At 42.9% G+C, this 19947-nt stretch overlaps 1 protein-coding gene across 1 annotated transcript; it reads left to right on the forward strand.

Moving 5' to 3' along the window:
• Positions 1-14041: 14041 nt before the first annotated feature.
• CDCA4 (cell division cycle associated 4) lies at positions 14042-18706 on the forward strand. Its single transcript, XM_057416212.1, is given in 4 exon segments — positions 14042-14486; positions 16329-16488; positions 16491-16597; positions 16738-18706. Coding segments are annotated over 4 exon segments (1062 nt in total). The 5' UTR covers positions 14042-14447; the 3' UTR covers positions 17494-18706.
• Positions 18707-19947: the final 1241 nt, after the last annotated feature.

A 19947-nucleotide genomic window follows, 5' to 3' on the forward strand; every position in this document is an offset into this window, starting at 1 on the left:
GTATCACAGTTCCCCATCTGTAAAATGGGACACTTCCTCCCTTGAGCATTGTCTGTCTTCTCGGTTTAAAATACAAGCCTTTGCAGAAGATACTAGAAAGAGTGAGCAGGTGTGTCATGTGCATATTCAGAGCTTACTGCAATGGAGCAATGAATGGCATGGAGGCAAATAGTACTAAACCTCAAATTCTAATGCGTCTGCACTTTCAGGGGCAGATTCAAAGTACTTTAATTTTTTCCCCTTTACCCTGAGGTATCACAAAGAAAAAAAAAAAAAAAAAAGAAAAGAAAAAAAAGGCAAGTTTTCATTTTAACTTTGGGTCTCCTTTTGTTAACATGAGCTCTAAGCCTCTGTGGACTTCACTGGGATTTTTCCTCACTGGGATATTTTGGTGTTTGGAGGTGTTTTGTTGCTCACAAAAGGTAAAAGTAACAGCGATTCATACTTAGAAACGCTCAGGGTCAAGTGCACACAAGGTTCATAGGACCTCTCCAGGTACAGGAGAGGTTACAGTTAGTAACACTAATAGCATTTGTTGTTGCAACTTGGGTACACAGTAAGCCATCGGTAATAATCTCTAAAATCCTTAGTGCTTTGAGATGTAACCATGCAGACACTGCCTCTCAGGCTCCTCCCTTCCTGGCACTATTTACATGTGCTGGGAAGCACTTTCTTAGCACCAGGTTTCTGGAATGGTTTTCTGACAGTCTGAGCCTGATAGGCTTGAGGCAACAGCACTATTGCTTACTTATTTGATTAATTTCAGGGGGTAGGGGGCCTTTCTTAAATGTAGTCTAGAAGAGTAGGCTCACACTACCCACTACAGGTAGTTTTTATTATTGTATGTTTGACATTTATAGGTGACTTGACAAAATGCTGGGTAAAGGACATTTAATGAGGTAATAAAAAAAAAATCCTGTAATTTTCTGTTTAGCTGCATGTATGGTTCCTGCCTACCTCTTTCATTCAAATCTTTCCTAAAATAACGCTTAGGAAAACAGCCAGTCTATAGCTGTCAGTGAAATGGTGCACTTAACTGCACTGTTTGCAGTAATAGCTGTGTCTGGAAGATAACAAATGCACAACCCTCAAACTAAACTCAAGACTAGATGCGGCAATATGCAAAATAGAAGGAAAATGTACATTAAATAACAAGGGAACTCAGGAGTATGGCTGACTTCTTGCTGTCTTGATTATTACTGTGGGAATGGCCTGTCAACAAAAGGCAGGAGATTCCACACAGGCCAAGTACAAATCTGAAGTTTCTATCAGAAACAAGTAAAAAGAGGGCAAATGTGGAACTTCCTTTGTACACACCAGTATGAAGCAGATACTGACAGTCTGTAACGTAATAATAGAAAGGGAAACTAAAGGTCAGCAGGTAACTTCAGTATCCACAAAAGCAGAATTCAAAGGCATGTGTGATTTTACAACTCAGCAAGGGGCTTTCCCTAATAGGAGGCTGAGTGGACTCTGCATGCTTCATCCAAGGATGATTCACTCCCTCTTCTGACCAGAAACGATCCCCTCTAATGAGAGGGGGAAAGCTGGAAATTATATTAAATATTTGTCTTTTTGTTTCTTAGCATTCAATTTCAGATACTAGAACAGTTTCTTAGTCAAATTCCAAGATTAAAAATAACACTCTGCAAGGATAAAAAACTCCCTGGAGTTACTGAATACCATTACAAATAAATCTACATGAAGTTAAACCAGAGCTGTGAAACTAGCTGTGGAAAATGAAATATGAATCTGAATTTTTTTTGCTGTTCCATAGTTTCAGATCATAATGACTTCAAACCTCCACAGTTTGGAGAAAAAAATCTCTTTTATTTTTATGTAGAAGTGTAGCTTGGACATATTCTTCCATGATGTAAAGCAATCCTAATGTATCATCCTGATTTGTCCATGCTTCAGTATCATGTCTAATTGACTAGCATGAAGAAAAGCTTTCACGAAAGCAACAAATCAATGAAACATTCAACACATCAGTCAACTATGGGTTGTGAGTCTTCTGCCTCTATTCTGAATCATGCAGCAGAAGTTTCATTTCAGAAATTATCCTGAGAGATCAATTCCCTTTTGCTATACTTCCAGCTTTTGTTTTGGATAAATTTCTTTGTGCTTTCCAGTGTAATTCAATCTCGATCACATTTAATTCAGGGGATGATGTTTTCTCCACGAGTTTAATGTAGTCACAAGAGGGCACCAGACTCTACCGTATTTCTCCTGCTGCCAATGGACTTCACAATGGAAGAAAAAAAAAACAGTATCTCTTGTATCTCTTAAGTGCACAGCCTGTAATCATAAATTTGTAAGACATTGTGCTGCTAGGTAAATCAGTCCGTACGGATGATTTGTGTGTATTTATGCTCATGCTTACCATACAGACAGCTGCTGAGGCAGACACAAGGTTGGGTTATAATATCTATCCAACTGTGAAAGAAATATGCAACTTTTTTCAAAAGGCAGCTACAAACACAGAAAAACAAGAAGCAAAAAACAGAAGTGAAAGCAAGCAAGAAGAATCATGGAAAGAAAAAGAGAGAGAGAATACCCTTGCATTACATAATAAAAAATAGAGGATGATGGAACTTGCAGGGATCTGTCCATGATTCCCTGGAGAGGATGCAAGTGCCAGGACTGCATAAACATAACACCGAAGGCATTCAGCCCCTGCAGTAACTAAACACCCAGCAAATTCTAAACAATTCTTTCAGGAGTCCCACTTTGCCTCCCTGTCTCAGCTAACCACTCTCCACATGGTGCTACAACACTGCTCACTGCAGCACAGGTGACTTTCTCCCAAGTCTATTGGCATTTAGTGCTATTTGTTAGCCAGATTAAGTAAGGCAAATTAAACATTTATTATTCCATTAACATTAGACATGTCGAAATGATTGCTGGGAAACCACTGGCTACTGACAGAGCACCAGGAGACATGAGTTAACATTCATTTATTGCTATAAAAGTCAAAGCTGTCATTCCCATCATGGGACAGGATGAGAACGAGAACAAGATCAGCTCACAGTCTGTTATGTATGTTCATATTCATGCTTTTAATTGGGCTAACCCTTTAACCAGATCAGGCAGGCAACCATTAGCAATCATCCTCTTAGGAAAAAATAGGGTAAAAAAATCACATTTTTAATATTCTTTTTTGCATCTTGTTTACCCAATTAAGCTCACTTTTTTATACCCTCATTAAACTATAATTGTGATGTTCCTACTATAATTTATGACTTCTTTTCTTAAGGAATGTGTAATTCAGATAAGCCACCATGAAATGAAAGACAGCAATAATTTTTGGACGTTTTCCAGTTTAACCTATCAATTCACCAGACTCTAAAACATAATTTGGAAACAATCCAAACACTCCAACAAGCCATCACAGCCTTCACTTATTCTTCCATGGAGCACAGAGGGTCATTTTAACTTGCAGATAAAGAGTTAACTTCTATAACCAGCATATTTCTCTTACTAATGCTCAATTTTATTCAATAGAAAATCACATTTCTGTTTTGGAAAGTGTAGAACAACTAACGCTGTCAACAGCTGTTACTAAAGTCACAACCACCAGGATTAAACTACTGCATACTCAGTGTTTTTATTTTTCTACTTTTTCCTTCTATTTTTCATGGTCCAAATGATTAAGGCAAACCTAAAAATAAGTAACTGACCTACATACTCCTAAAAGTTTTGTTAGCTTTAACTGTGCTTTTGAATTATAACTCTCCAGTTTGCCACTACAGCAGAGATTTGTTTCCCACTGCTATTGTAATTTTCAGCAACACAGCTTCTCGAAAAAGCACAGTGCCTTCCAAAAGGCTGATTTTAAGAGTCAAACACTGCAATATGAAAAGATGCAAAACAGCAAAGGTGTAAGCCTCAAATCTGGCCTAAAAAATCTGAAAGCCACACTCTAATGTATGTTCAAGGATATACGAAACAGGAATTATTCATTAACCTCTTCAGCTTGCAACTGCTTCAGGCTATTTTGTTCTTCCAGTATCTGCAGTTTTCAAAGAAAGGCAGAGGTGGTGGGGGGGAAAGGATCTTCACATGCACAGCACAAACATATTCATCAGAAACAGACTATGCTGAGATGAAAATATGGTACTTAGCTTGCTGCAAAGAAAGGAATACCTTGTGTAGTGACAGGGTGCACATGTTTTTTGAGCTTGTGGGTGCTATTTAACAGTAGATGCTTAGTTGCTATAGCAACTGTCATACCCTATGGTATTTATGCTTAGATATGGAACACGTATTTTAAGCAGCATCAGACAACATGGCATTCAAGTGTCCAAAATGTATGTTTAAAAGAAAATCCTTGTTATGAAGGAAGTAGGTGTGTTCCTCTAGTTATTAGAAAACCATTATAATAATGCAACACTTTTGCAACAACAAAACAATCCTGCCCCTTATAAACATAAACAGAACTACCATGATGATCCAGAAGAGGGCTTAGAAGCCTTAAAATAAACCCCCAAACAACATTCAGCGCTTTAAAATCCCTTTGCTGACCGCTACTGCATAATCTGAAGACTCCTCCTGTCTAGTACAGTGCATGGTGCTTTGCCACTGGAGATTTCTATTGTAGTTTAGCATCTCACTAGGTCCACTTGGAAAGTCTTCCTCTCATCTGGGCTTTGTTACTACCGCAGATGTTCACTACCAACACAAATGCACGTACTGGCTGTTGGCCCCTGCCTGCCAGTGCACATACACATTATGTGGTTTCATGGCTGGAATTTCTCAAGGATGCTTTGTGCCCCTTTGGCTTGTGTATCAGCTACCATGCAGAACACTTACTTCAATTTATCTGGCAACCGTAAATCTTGCTGAAAATGCTCCTTCTATTTTTATTTTGCACATCTCAGTGGTTGAGGAGCATAAATAAATATTGTAATATGAGGGCACTCTTTCTTTCCAGTTCTTGCCACCATAAGAGGAAATATGGTCAGCAGCTTCTACAGCTGCCTGTGAAGGGTCCTTAACTCCAACACATCCACTTTAGCCAGGCAGGCTAAAATTTTTCAGACTAGTACAAGTCTAATAGCTTTCCTGTGTCGTTTTTCCACTCTATTTCCTCTAGTCAAAACGTATTAATACTTCTTAGCAATTTATTATCGGTTCCATAAAGTTAGTAGCTGACTTAGACAAACACAGTGTTGGTGGTTTTAGCTCACAGAGTTTCTTGATCTGTACAAGTTCTTAAAGAAAACTTGTTTCTTAGCTCATGTCACTTTCAATCCCTTTGGCCTCCTACCAGATAATTCAGATAACCACAGCCATAAAACCTAGGGCCTGAGGCTGGTGGCCTGAGGCAGACAGATTTCTGCCTAAGAACAGATTTTCTTTGCCACTGCTGTACTGACAGCCACACACACTCCCTCCATCACCTCTTTACTGCTGCTCTTAGGTTTTTCACTAGCACAAACACCCAGCTCAGCCAACACAGCCAGCCAACTGCTGCCACATTCAGACATGTATTATCTGGTGTGTGGATTAGTTGGAGTAATGACTGCTCTGACTATGCTATTCTCATTTTGCAAGCCATTAACATCTGATGCCAGCATCATTCTCATCCAACATCAAGCTACAGTTAGCCCACAAATGCTCACTCTTAGTATGAATGCTTTGGTTTGTTTTACAGGCACCAGATGCCTGCTGTTCTTTGTCCAACCCCCTCCTACAGGTAGAGCAACAGCCTTCCCAGGCTCAGAACAGTGAAGGAGAAGCTTATCCTCACTGAATGCTGAGCAGAACTTCCAGCTATCTTTGGTGGTCCACACATTAACAAGCTGTAATATAAACTCACTTAAACCCAATGCACCATGACTGCAGACCTCACACAATTAAGTTGTATCCTGTACCTGCCTTACAGGGCCCACCTGAGCTGCTACAACAGGCTTACTTCTTAGGGAACAGCCACATTTAATTACCCTCCTTAGCCTTTCTTCCATCTGCTCCTGGATTTTTTAGGCTAGCTCTGCTTGCAGGAATGTGCTTGTCTGCAGAAGCACTCAGGCCTGTTTCATAATGCTGCCTATCTCACAAGTAATCAGAATTTGCCAGGTTGGGCTCAAAGGAAATGGTACATTATGAGTGGGCCTCCTGCCCTACTCTGGAGCCAAATTAAAAAGACAAACATATCTTAAGTGCTTTAATCAAACTGTAATTATGAGAGAAACAATACAGACTCAGAGCAAGTCCACATTGTCTTTAGCAGGCAGAGGCAAGCAAGCTCTGTTCCTGCTCTGAACCAGCGGGATCAGAGCCAAAACTTCCAAATCTCATGCAGTCACGCCGGTACAGCACAGAGCTTGAGCTAACACACCTTGCCTTTCAGTAAGACTCGCTACCCAGAGTACAGCACTGCACTGACGACAGCTCATGGCTTCCAGTTCAGGGCTGAGTCATGTCTGGTTATTTCTGTCTTTCAAAAGAATAGTTCCAGCCCTGCTCCTGGCCATCGAGTTTGTATTCATTTCTGTGGATTTATAAACACTGTCCAACTCTGAACCAGCCTTCCCGGCACTGCCGATGTGCGAAAGTCTGGCCAGCTCAGCGGGGGCTGAGCAGCTCTGAGAAAGGAGCAGCAAAGCTCCAAAGGCATCAAGCACAGCCCAGCACAGGCTTGCGCCAGAAGGGAAGGAAGGGGGCTGGGAGGACTGGCTGCTTTCCAATGAGCATGGCACGCAGGTCACACCACCCAGTACCAGCCACTGCTGGACGAAGAGGCAGTCAGGGACTCCCGGCGAGGAGGCTCTGCCGGCACAGGCGGGCTGTGGGATGGGGAGAGCCCGAGCTGGCTGCCACCACAGCTTGCACGGAGCCCGTGTGCACATGCAGCTCTCACAGATTGAAGCTGGATCTGTCCCTCATCCACCCCGAGCACAAGCTAACCACGGCCTGCCAAGAGAAAGGGCTCGGGGTAGCTGTTCCACTTCAATCAGTCCTCTAGCTATGCAGCAGCGGCTCCAGCTCAAATAAGCCCCACCGTGTGCTAAGGATGGAGCTGCACCTCGGACCCTCTCAGAGAGGTCAAGGCAATGTCTGCTCCTGTTAAACTAGCCCTGTACCTCCTGTTTTCAGACAACAAAGACATCCCATTCACCCCTCTTTGACAATCACACCTTTATAAAGGCTGCCAGTCCTTCTGAATCCCCTTGGGATTGCCACTTGCTCTGGAGGTTTTGCTAGGTGCCCACTAGTGACCCATCTTCCTATGAGATCTGCTGAGCTGATTTACATCATTTTCTTCCCCGTCACCTGTATTACTCATTTCATCAGCAAGCAGGTTGCTCTGCACTGTCTTACTAGGTACAGTGCTTCTCAGTTGTCTAGAAGCTTTGAATACACATTTGGAATCACTTTTCGATTTAAAAGTCTCCTGCCATTTCTGACCAGTAATTTCCCTTCTTGTGTGTGTGTGTGTGTATGCAGCTATTGTCTTCATTTCAGTTTCCCCTATAAAGTTGCTTGGCAGACGTTTCTTTTCAGTTCTGCTCCATGCTTTGTCTCTAGAACTTCAACACAGGCATTGGTTCTGCTTTTGCTTGCAGTGAGTTTCATGCACTGAGGTAGCTTTGTCAAAATATAAATGTTTAGGAAATTACCAGGTTTTCACCTGTTTTAACTCTGGTGTTAGAACCGTTTACCAAAACCAGTAGGAGGATGAAAAATTTTAGTGCATAGCTAAAATTTGATCTTTGTCACATTGTGTTTACAATTAGATTAAATTATTTATAACACTTTTAGTCTTACCAGGGATTGTTTGCTTTCTAGGGCTGCATTGTTTTGCATAGGTCTGCCCAGATTTTTCCATTTTGACTTTGCAAGTTTTGTTTGTCACATGTGATATGTGGGAGTTTTTTCCTCCTGAGAATAATCAAATCATACCTCGACAAGACAGTTCTGCAGCTTTTCAAAGAAGACAGAGTGCTGAGAACCTTTCACAATTTTTCTTTCAGTGGTTTAATCAGAAACATAGATGATACAGGTTTTAAGCAATCAGAGATCCTCTTGTTTCACTGGAGAATTTATTGGAAGAAAAAAAAAACAACAACCCACAACACAAAAATTACAAGACCCCCTCACTGTGTGTGTTTATATATATATATATACATATATATATAAAGAAAGGGTAATTATATACCTTACTATATAGATGATGCTATCACTAGAAAGAGCAATACCAATGAATTATTCTAGCTGAGCACCTCCAGTGAACACCCCCCACACTACCTCAAAAGGGAAGTCCAGAAAGGCTAAAGGTCCTTGCAGGATTTGTTGTGGGATTACCTCTTTGTATTATCTCTCTGTATCTTGCAACGAAACTAGAAGCCAGTATCAAGCTGAATAGAGCATGGGAACATCTCTTTGTGGTATTGTTCTTTCAAAGTTTTGACTCATATTTTTACACCATGACGCCATAAGCCCACTGCAAGAAACCGTGAGGGGAACTTACCCAAGGGGAAAACACTGCACTTCATAACCTGTATTGTCCCAAAAGCAGATCTCGCTTTGCTATGGAAGGGTTAATCTCCTCCTGCTATCCCGTATCACGCTACTGCTGTTTACAGCCTTTCCTACTGAACCTCACCCCCAGGACCAGTTGATGACACACACACACACGGACACAGACTGCCTGCCCTCCTTTTTCCCCATTTTCTTTCTCTCCCCGCCCACCGCGGGCAGCAGCCCCCCTGGCCTGAGGCTGCTGCAGCAGCTGCCGTGTTCCTGCGACTATCTCCCGGTCCCCCTCCTTTCTGGCTACTTCGGAGACAGCGGCACGTAGCTGCAAGACCGCGAATGTGACGGAGAAACGCTCGCTCAGACTAAGTACTTGCAGATGTGCAGCAGCCGCGAGCTGGAGGTCACAGCAGCGTCCAAAGCATTTGAGGGGTGGAGGGGATGTTCTGGGTTTTTTTTTTTCGGTTTGGTTTTGATTTGGTTTGTTATGTTTGATTGGGTTTTTTTCGTTCAGCAGAGCGGTTGAAAGAACAGCTTCCTGAAGGGTGCGAAGCCTTAGCCTTTCCCTTTGCCCCAAGGAAGCGCTTCCCCGTGCTCTGGCCCCGAGACCTGAGTCTGGGAGGCCAGGCCCAAACAGGAAATGCCACAAGCCTTGCTAATGGAGTCATGAGGCTTGGCACCCCCCGCAGGGCGGGAGCTCCAGGGGCGGAGGCGGCCGCGGTTGGAGCTGGGGGCTCCCGCCCTGGAAGGAAGCGGCGCCCGACAGCAGAAGGCAGCCGGGCCCAGCGGGTAAGACGGCCCCCCCCCGCCTTCGCGTCACGCCTGCAGCTCCCTGGGCGCCCCGTGGGCTGCAGCAGGGCCAGGCCTGAACCTGTTCCCGCCGAAGCCCGTGGCCTGGAGCCCAGACACGCCGCAGGCCCTTGGGCGCCGTTTGAAATCGAGGCGGTTCTGCCTCACTCCCCGCCTCCGCCTGCCGCCAGCCTCTCACGGCCGAGGGGAAGAGCTCGGGCGCCATGGCAACCCGCAACCTCCCGTAGGCGGGGCCTGGGGGCGGGAAAGCCCGGGAGCCATGGCAACCGCTTCGCCAATCGCAGTGCCGAACGGCGGCTGCGTGGTTTGGCGACAGCCAATAGGAACCGCCGTTTCCTTGCAGGCGTGGCTTCCGGGGAAGGCCCGCCCCCCAGCGGGTGGACGGGGGAAGAAACGAGTTCCTTTGTGGGCTTCGACAATAAAATGGCGGGCGGGGGGAGGCGGGGCGGATCTCCACGGTTGGCCCCGCCTTTCCCCCCCGAAGCGCGGAGCGGCGGGAGAGGGGGTTTCTGCGCTGGTAGGCGACGGCGACAGCAGTGGCAAGGAGGTGAGTAGAATAGACTGGGCTGGGTAGGGTGCGGCGCGGTGCCCTCGGCCTGCCCGCCTTTCCCAGGGCTCGGTGTGGGGCCTTCGCGGATGGGGAGCCGGTGCCGACGGAACCCGCGGAGGAGGGAGTCGATTCAAAATGGCGGCGGGCCGTTTGCCGGGAGCGCGGGACGATGAGTAACCGCCACCTGTGGCCGTTCGCGGCCGGGGCTGGTGGGCCAAGGGAGCCTGTCTCCTCTCGGGCGCTGGGCACCCCTCTTCTCTACTCGGACTCTTCCTAAGCCGCTGCATCCGCACAGCCCGCGCCTCCACGTTCGGGTGCCCGCCCGGCGCCGCTGCCCGCCCACCGCTGGTGTGCTGTGACTGCGGACTTCCCTCAGCATCCTGGGCGACCGCATCGCATCTTCATCCCGCCACGGCCTCTGCTGCGTCCCCTCCCCAGCCTGTGTGCGCTGGGGCTCGCTCCCCGTCTCGGCTGCGCCCGCCGGTCACGCCTCTCCCCTCCGGCTCTGGCGAGCAGTCCTCCCCCCCCCCCGCCGCTCAGCCGCCACGGCCTCGGGCGCCTGCATTTCCACGAGGTTTCTGCCCGGCGCACCGTCTGCCGTTGCCCCAGCTTCCTAGCCTGCCCTTCCTCTGGAGCTAGTGCTCCTTCCCGAAGCCCTTGGGTCCTGCATAGGTACCTGCTAGCCCCCTGTACTGGGGTTGGAGAGAGACACCCAAGCCCCGTGCCTTATAGGAGCTATAGGTGCTTTTGTCCAGGCCCGAATAGGGATGTTTCTGGCCCTATCAGCCCTCTGCTGTGTCTGTAGCCTAACTTAGAGCTGAACATCACTGTACATACACATGCCTAAAGAGGAGTACCTGGCCTTCCATCTTCTTTTTGCTATTCCATGTAGCTTTGACTTTTTCCTAAAATTGTTATAAAGGCTCAGTTTTGGACTAGGATTAGAGTGGTAGACAGGAGATGGAACACCTTGTGTTCCCTTGTTAACTACCATCATGGTATTTATGGCTGTACAAAAAGAAACAGCACTCTGCTTAAGTGAGCCTCCAGCACTAGCCAAGGTAGCTCTTGTCTGCTTTCTCATAAAGATGAACAGTGTAAAATTTCCTGTTACCCCCACTATTGGAAAGTTACTTTTTCCATTCAACACTCAAGTATGTCTTTGGCAGCATATTACCACATGACTCTGAATTGAGTGCAAATCTGGAATGTTTAAGTTGATGCTTTAGTAAGAATTGGATCAAATTTCAAGCAGCTTCTTTGTAAAGCAGACTGGGAAATTGTCAATTCCAAAAAGCAGTGCTTTTAGTGAATTCCATAATACTATGCTCCCAAAACTCATTTTTCCTACCTTATTATGCTTTGGATAGCTGTTGTCTCCTTGACAGCTTTTTTTTTTGTACAGATATTTCAAACAGTGGTCAAGTTTAACACACTTGATTTGGGCTCTTGACATTCTGATAATAGTGGAAGAAGGGAGATGATATAGCTAGTCTAGACAGAGTGTCCAAGTGCCTCTTGGACAGAGACAGATGCTGCTTGAAATTAGCAGTTGATTTTGAATACTGTGACTCTAAAGCAGCAGCGGTCTTGCTGGCATGTACCAAGAAGCTTTACACAATAGCTAATGCCTTTTTGAGTATGTTAATATATAAATCAATAGAGAAATGTACTTAAATTCTAATTAATTAGGCTTTAAATTTAGCATTCTCTTGAGATGAGTGCTTGTTGGCGATAGTGCAGCAATGTCCGGGGGAGGTCATTTATTTGCAAGGTTTTAATTACATCTTATAATGGCTATGAAGTTAATATTATTTTTTTTTAACTGTGAACGTAGGTTCTGAGGTACACTGGTATGCCAGTTAATAGAATCTGAGGAGATAATTGCTGTGATGGGAATATTCTTTATGCTAACAGAATTCCACATGGTTCATTTATTGCTCTAGGGATGAACCTCGAATCACATGCAGCAGGCCTTACATGTTATTTAATTCCATGGGAAAACCGTTTCCTCCTTTAGTGTGTTAATAGACTACAAACTGATCTGGACTGCCAACATCCACTATGTCTTCAAGTTTGTGGATGTGATAATGGCTCTTTTACCAATAACTCCTGTGTTCCATCAGCAGTCCCCACCTGTCTCAGTCTGCTATTCTGGGAGGCGAACAGCTAAAGCCTCTTCCTCTAAAATCATCAGATATACAAAATAGCATCAGAAGATATTTTTAAGTTATTTTTCTCATGACTGCATCATCTTTATCTGTACTTGTGGGAGGGAGAGGAGGTTGTTGGGTTGAGCTTTTTTAAGCAAAGCTTATTCCCATGTCACCTACCCTAAAGTAGAAAATGGGGATTCAGTTACAGTGTAGAGGCTCTCAAGGAGATTGCCCTTCAGGTATAGGATGTTCTGAAAGCATAACCAGAACTTTTATAACGTCATCAAGGTGAAATACTTTATTGCTTTGATATCTTGGTGTCTCACTAGAGAGTGGTGGTTCAGATGCCTCATGACTCTGTCTTGAATATTGCTGTGAGTTTCTTTGCAAATGAGGATGAGACTATGGGTTGGTTAAAATACAGTTTCCATGACATAACAGCATTTCAGTCTGAATATTTTGGGATTAAATAAAAATATTTTGGCTGGTTTGTTTTTTTTATTTTATGAGGGGTTTTTCATTTGTTTGTTTTGTGGCAGGTGGTGTTGTGGTATTTTAACAAGTGTGCAGCTTCTTGAAAAAAAAACACGTTTTCTGTGCCTGCCCACCCCCCTGCCCCGTCCTTTGTCAGCCTTTTACTCCACTCAGATCTGAGAGCAGTCACTCTTCAAAAACAATTTACTACTAGCCACAATAGAAAAAGAAGTGCAAGGCCCTACACCTGGGTTGGGGCAATCCCAGGCACAGCTACAGTTGGGCAGAAAAAAGACTCAGCAACCCTGCAGAGAAGGACTTAGGGGTATTGGTGGATGAGAAAATGAACATGAGTCAGCAGTGTATGCTCGCAGCCCAGAAAACCAGCCATATCCTGGGCGGCATCAAAAGGAGTGTGACCAGCAGGTCCAAGGAGGTGATCCTGCCCCTCTACTCTGCTCTTGTGAGACCTCACTTGGAGTATTGTGTACAGTTCTGGTGTCCTCAACAGAAGAAGGACATGGAACTGTTGGAACAAGTCCAGAGGAGGGCCACGAGGATGATCAGGGGACTGGAGCAGCTCCTGTATGAAGACAGGCTGAGAAAGTTGGGGCTGTTCAGCCTGGAGAAGAGAAGGCTGTGTGGAGTCCTCATAGCAGCCTTCCAGTATCTGAAGAGGGCCTATAAGGATGCTGGGGAGGGACTATTCATTAGGACTGTTGTGACAGGACAAGGGGTAACGGGTTCAAACTTAAACAGGGCAAATTTAGATTGGATATAAGGAAGAAGCTCTTTACTGTAAGGGTGGTGAGGCACTGGAATGGGTTGCCCAGGGAAGTTGTGAATGCTCCAACCCTGGCAGTGTTCAAGGCCAGGTTGGACAGAGCCTTGGGTGAGATGGTTAAGTGTGAGGTGTCCCTGCCCATGGTAGGGGGGTTGGAACTGGATAATCTTAAGGTCCTTTCCACCCCTAACTGTTCTAAGAGTCTATGTCTATATGCATCCTCTTTTTTTTTTTCTAGGTATGTACTTCAGTTGCAGATGCTGAACTGTCTTGTACTGTGCAGACACACCTAGAAAAGTATCTAAGTTGTTATATTTTATTGTATAAGCTTTTGTAGCCTGTTGAAACAGCTTTTTTTTGTTTGTTTCAGTATTTAAAGGAATTGTTGCATGTGTTTGGTAGTTTTAGTTGGTATATCAAATCTTATTTTATCTTAAATGTGTTTTAAAAACTCAGCCTTCATAGTTACAATATTTTAATTACTGTCATTACTTTCATTATTGTCATCCTGCAAAGTAAATCTTAGTCATAAAGTTTCTGTGCTGGTAAAGGAAAATTCTCCCTGGTTTTACTCTGTTTCAGTTTTGTATTTGTGCGTGCTTGCTGGTTTTCTTTAGATGCAACAGAGAGACATGGTTTTGTACAACAGAGATGAATCCTGCATGCCTTGGGTGATATGATTTAGTGTAAGGTGTCCCTGCCCATGGCAGGGGGGTTGGAACTAGATGATCTTAAGGTCCTTTCCAACCCTAACTATTCTATGATTCTATAGTTTTGTGATGAAAGTAATGAGGACTTGCTTTCAAGTATGCTTTTGAGCGTGTTTCAATTTTTCAGATGATCTCTCAAGATTTTGTTTGCTCTTTAAATAGCAAAGGTGTAGGGATAAGGGAGAGGCCAGTCCGAAGGTCAGGGTAATAACCTGGGACTAGACAAGCAGTTTCCTTCTCCTATTGCAAATTTTTGGAATATTGTTGGGCAAACCACCTCTGTGCTCTAGCTGTAAATTTGGTTTAATAGTACTATTCAAGTTTATAGGAGTGTTGTGAAGATAGAGCTGTTGAAGGAAGGTGTGTAAGATCTGGAAATGGGAAACTATTTTGTCCTGCATCTCCTGTACTTGCCTGACATCTTGCTTCCCGGTACTTGGTAGGTGGTGCTCTAACTTTTACTGTATGGACTCTTGCTCAGTAGCATGGGAGAAGAGGAAGGACTACATCAAACGCAATTACTGGTATGTAATACTTTGCTTCTTAAATGAAGCTGTAATATTTTGTGTGGTCTTAGGAACAGGGTGACAGCTGTTTTTATGATGTGAGTTATTGACTGCAAGTGTTACAGCAAAAAAAATCCAGTGAGTCCTGTGGCAGGAGTATCTTTCAGAATCCATAAACATTTTTTCCCTCCTCATACACACCCAAATGTGTGTTATGTGTTAGGTTTTTAAATTTTCTGCTGTGTTCTGTTCTTCTGTTGGTGTGTCTTAGAAGGCATTTAAATGCCAAATAGTAGATGTATGAGAATCAGCTTAACATTCAAAGTGCTAATTATTCTTCACAAGAATGTAAGTTACAATAAAAGAAGCTTCGAACTCTGCACAAAGTGTTTAATTTTTGATGATATAATCATGCACAGTCAATTAGTAGTGCCAAAAGATGTCTCTAAAGTTTTACATGGGGGAAGGTCTGTGTGTTTAGAAATTACTGTATGTATGACTTTGGGAAAATTAAATGGGATGTCCTCTAGTAGGAGGTTAGCTGGAAAAGGCACTAATTTGGGTTGTATTTAATGGGAGTAATGCAAATAGGTTAGGTTACAGAAGAAAAAATGAAAAGAAACATCCAAAGCATTTAATATATTGGTAAATCAGGGATAGGTTTTGAAAAGTCTATGAAAAATGACCATAAGACCAAGTCTGTATTGTAGTATCTGCATATTACAATGTCTGCATATTATGATTTCTAAGGAGTTTTGTACCTTTAGTAGAAAGAATCTTCAAGAGTCAGAAAATCCAAACAAAGGTTTATCCATGGATATATACAGCAATATAAGAAGCATTGTACAGAGTCAAACCAAATGTTTATCTAGCTGCTGTGCTATCACCAGGTTTTCAGAGTAGATATGTAATATATTTTGAAAGGAACGATGTTGTTGCACTTTGCTGGATTTTCAGTGACTGAAAAAGCTCTCTGAAAATATGTGGAACATACCATAGCAACCAGAAAAGCAAAGCAGAGGTTAGGGCTTACCGAGGGAAATGGAAAATTATACAGAAAGACACTGCAATAGTATTTTGGGTTTATCAGCTTTTAGTTGAAAAACTTTGTTTTGTTTGGGTCACTGCATTTAAAAAAAAAATAAATCCCCAAATACTGGCCAAAGAGGAATTCTAAGCAGGGAAGACTTACAAGGGACATAACAAAGGTGAGAAAATGTAAAGATCAACTCCTAGCTTCATTTTCCGCCTAATTTTTAGAAGACTAAAAGAAGTGAGGTCTACTACATAAAAAAAAAAAAATGGAACTTGCTCTATTTCAAGACATCATCTGCTGTATGTGCATGGGGCAGTGTTGTCAAAGTTAGTGCAGATCAGAACAAGACTTGGAGGCTATTGCTTCACAGTCATACCTTGGGCAATTCAGCAAGTGATTTTTAGGTGAGGTGTAAATAATGAGAAGCCTGCATGCACCCCACCTTCTAGCTGATGAACTTAAAACCAGGATTACAGGATTTTTGCTTTATTATAGTCAACTGTGAAAGAAGTACAGAAGCCCATAGAGAGGATGGCTGTGCCTATCTCTACGCACTTGCACAATTCATGTTCGAATTACACAGTTAATTTACTCGCCTGAGTAAGGGAACCGGAAGGACTGCTTTAGGCACCTCAGTTGAATGTCTCAAGTTCTATGGAACAAATCTCAATCTTACTCTCTCTGTAGAGAAAATAAGCTAACCTTTTCAAGTATGCTGCACATGCTGTTTTTTTCATGTTCCTCTGTTAGGCATGTTGATGTTCTGGAGAGGTCAAATCTTTTGAAGATCGTGTGCCAGGCTATATTTTTATTTCCAAAATTAGCGGTTAAGCATGCCAGTAGAAACTCAGGAGGAGGAAGGAGAAGCTGCCTCTCCAGTAAGTGAAATACAGCTGTTGAGATGTTTGCTTCTGTGCGAAGCAGTGGCTCCTGACTTCCATCAAGTGTGGAGCTTAATGGGAGCCAGGAGCTGGGAGCCCTTGCCACTCTCCGATGCCATGACTTATGGACCTGCTCACCCTTGGTTCCCGAGTGCCGTCTTTGGGACCCAGTCTTGACCCCTGTTGTACCACACTGGCCATTCTGTAACCTGGTATGACAATTCTGATGTTTCTATCTTTAAGAAATTTGCTGTTTAAGATAAGATTTTTATGTTTTGTTTTTCAGTCCTTCCTTACCCCCTCTTGAGCTGTTGGCTTTGTACAATAAATTTTTTATTTTTTTTTTAAACAGGACACAATGTTTGTGCGAGGATTAAAGAGAAAATGTTTTGATGGCGAAGAAGACATTGAAGGAACTCTGGCTGGTATTAAGGCTATTCCTTCATATAATCTTCAGCGGCAGTCACTTTTAGATATGTCCTTGGTTAAACTTCAGCTGTGTCACATGCTGGTTGAACCTAACCTTTGTCGTTCGGTACTTATAGCCAACACGGTACGGCAGATCCAAGAGGAAATGACTCAAGATGGGACTTGGCAGATGATAAACACACAGAGTACAGGGCAGGCATCCCTGGATCGTCTTGTTTCAACAGATATCCTTTGTCGTTCATCTAGGGAACAAGCTGAGGGAAAGCATGTTCCAGGCTATAGTACTTTCAGTAAGGACTTTGAAGGTGATCAGGCACAAGATAATTCAGAAACTATGTCAACAGTCTCTTCAGTGCAAGCTCCAAGAAACTTGCAAAGCAATGTGTGGGAAATGGAGAACCCACAAGAAAATAAAGGAAACTTTCAAAAATCATTAGATCAAATATTTGAGACACTGGAGAATAAAAATCCTAATTCTGTTGAAGATCTGTTTTCAGAAGTTGACAATTCTTACTATGATCTTGATACTGTGTTAACAGGCATGATGAGCAACACAAAAATGGGACATTGTGATGGGCTGGAAACATTTTCTTCTCCAACAACTACGGCTTCTAACTCTAATTGTAAATCTGATCTTAATGAGCTTGATCATATTGTGGAAATCCTTGTTGAATCCTGAAACTCCTTATCTAGGATATAAAGGTTTGTTAATGGGAAGAAAAGACTCAAAAGCTGTTTCCACAGTTCTGTCAGATCTGCACATGTATTTTACAAATATCTATATATTATATAGATACATATATTAAAAAGCACTTCATATTGCAAAATAGTGTTAACTCTTAAAGTTAACTTGCAACTTGTAGTGTAATAAGCCAATCTATTGTCCATTGAACCGTAAGTACATACGGTAAATGTGGTTTTAAGTTTTTGGTCCGAGGCTCTTGAAATTGGGATCCTTCTACCAATTGTTTTAGCCTTTGATGGAGGATATGCTCAGTGAGAGGGATTCTCTCATCTTTTTCTTACACTTCGTTCAGTAAAAATGGTAATAAATAGAGACAAGTTGGATAACTGGTTTCCTATTTTCTGCCAGTTTCCACTTTGTTATATCACAAAACTCCTACCGTATCTGCTGCTTCTGTTCTAAGTCGCTACATGGCTCTTAAAGAGCAGTATGCAATAGTTCCTGTTATCCTAGCTAGTTTACTCTGTTTTTTGCTACAATTTTTACTTCAGGAATAGTTTTAAAGTGTTTATTGGTGTTTAGATTTTTTCAGGTATTTTCCTAAAATATATTTTTACTACAGATGTTATGTCAGCTGCTAACTTAGTAACTTTTGATCATACCTGCAGTTGATGTATTTTTTGAAAGGTTTTCAAAAAGGGATTTTTTTTTTTACTGTGAACTACCCAGTGTAGTTCAGTAAAGTGTATATAGCTGTAAATACATGATTTTATACTTTACATTAAAATGTAAGAGCTGTTTTCATTATTCTGTTTTATAGAGTAGTACTTTACTAAATTGAGAATTGTACAATTATGCTTTTGACACCCCGTATGTGTCAGTATTGTTAGAAGAGCTTTGATCCAGCTAGATACAGTTAATTCACTTCAGACCATACTTTTTGTTAACTATAAACCTAAATTACATAGGTTTTTTTTATGTATATTTACATGTAAATGTCATCAAGTGAATTGTTTTAGCACTGAGGTCTACCATCAAATACTTGCTCATGGGTTAGCTCTCTTGCACTACTTACTACAAAAAGTATTACTAATGGCCTTTAGATCTCAACTGATATGTCATGATGTCTTGTCATAATTAATATGCTTCACTCTTACCAAGGGTTTCCTCTTGCCTTATTTTAATAACAAAAGATAATACAACATGGGCTGGTGTTCTTTTCTTCGTTCATTGTAAAGTGTATATAATTAAGCTAAAGCTTATGAGACCTTTTCAGGGGAAAGGGATAGGTCATTCACAGTGTATGGTTTTGTTCTAGAATGACAAATGTTTACCTTTGCAAATTGGTACTGGGGCAGAGCCCCAAAATAAAAGTGAGGTAGACAAGAAGGGGGAAAAGGATTCTTTTTTTCTGGAACGCGTTAGCGTTCACTGTGCTAATACAGGGGAAGACAACTGCTAGTAATTTAGTTGTTTTCTGTAGTCTTGAACCAAGCAAGTTGCAAAACATGGAGAGTACCTTTCTGCATCTGACAGGCTTTTCCTTCTCACAAGTGACCTTACCTCCTACCCATGATCCTCTTCTGATTCTCAAACCCCTAAAAAGGGAAGGGTGGGGACAAGGGGGCATTAAGGACATTTGGGACCCCCAGCATAAGAAGGATGTAGACCTGTTGGAGCATCTCCAAAGGGTGGTCATAAAAATGTGAGATATATATAGTATACTGGGCTGCATCAGACAAAGTGTGACCAGCAGGTCCAAGGAGGTAATCCTGCCCCTGTGCTCTCATGAGCCCCCCACTTGGAGTACTGTGTACAGTTCTACACAGTACTCAACCTAAGAAGGACATGGAGCTGTTGGAGCAAGTCCAGAAGAGGGCCACAAGCATGATCGGGGACTGGAGCACCTCCCGTATGAAGACAGGCTGAGAAAGTTGGGGCTGATCAGCCTGGAGAAGAGAAGGCTGCGTGGAGACCTCATAGCAGCCTTCCAGTAGCTGAAGGAGGGCTTTAGGGATGCTGGGGAGGGACTCTTCATTAGGGACTGTAGTGACAGGACAAGGGGTAACAGGTTCAAACTTAAACGGGGGGAAGATTAGGTTGGATATAAGAAAGAAATTCTTTATTGTGAGGGTGGTGAGACACTGGAATCTGTTGCTCAAAGAAATAAATGCTCCATCCCTGGCAGTGTTCAAGGCCAGGTTGGACAGGGCTTTGAGCAACCTGGTGTAATGGAACATGGTGGGTTGGAACTAGATGATCTTAAGGTCCCTTCCAACTCGGACCATTCTATGACTGTGACATTTCACTGTCACCTCCACAAAAGGAGACTGCTGAACTTAAGAGTTTCAACAAGAACTTCAGAAGCATCTGGTTTGGGAAAAAATGGTATAATTTTGCTAAATGTTTCAAACTCGCTAGTTGGATGCATATTGACTCAGTCGAATG

Source organism: Pezoporus wallicus, unplaced genomic scaffold (assembly GCF_028554395.1).
Source record: "Pezoporus wallicus isolate ANWC-B61680 ecotype Strahan unplaced genomic scaffold, APGP_CSIRO_Pwel_v1 scaffold_2146, whole genome shotgun sequence".
Lineage (NCBI taxonomy): Eukaryota > Metazoa > Chordata > Aves > Psittaciformes > Psittacidae > Pezoporus > Pezoporus wallicus.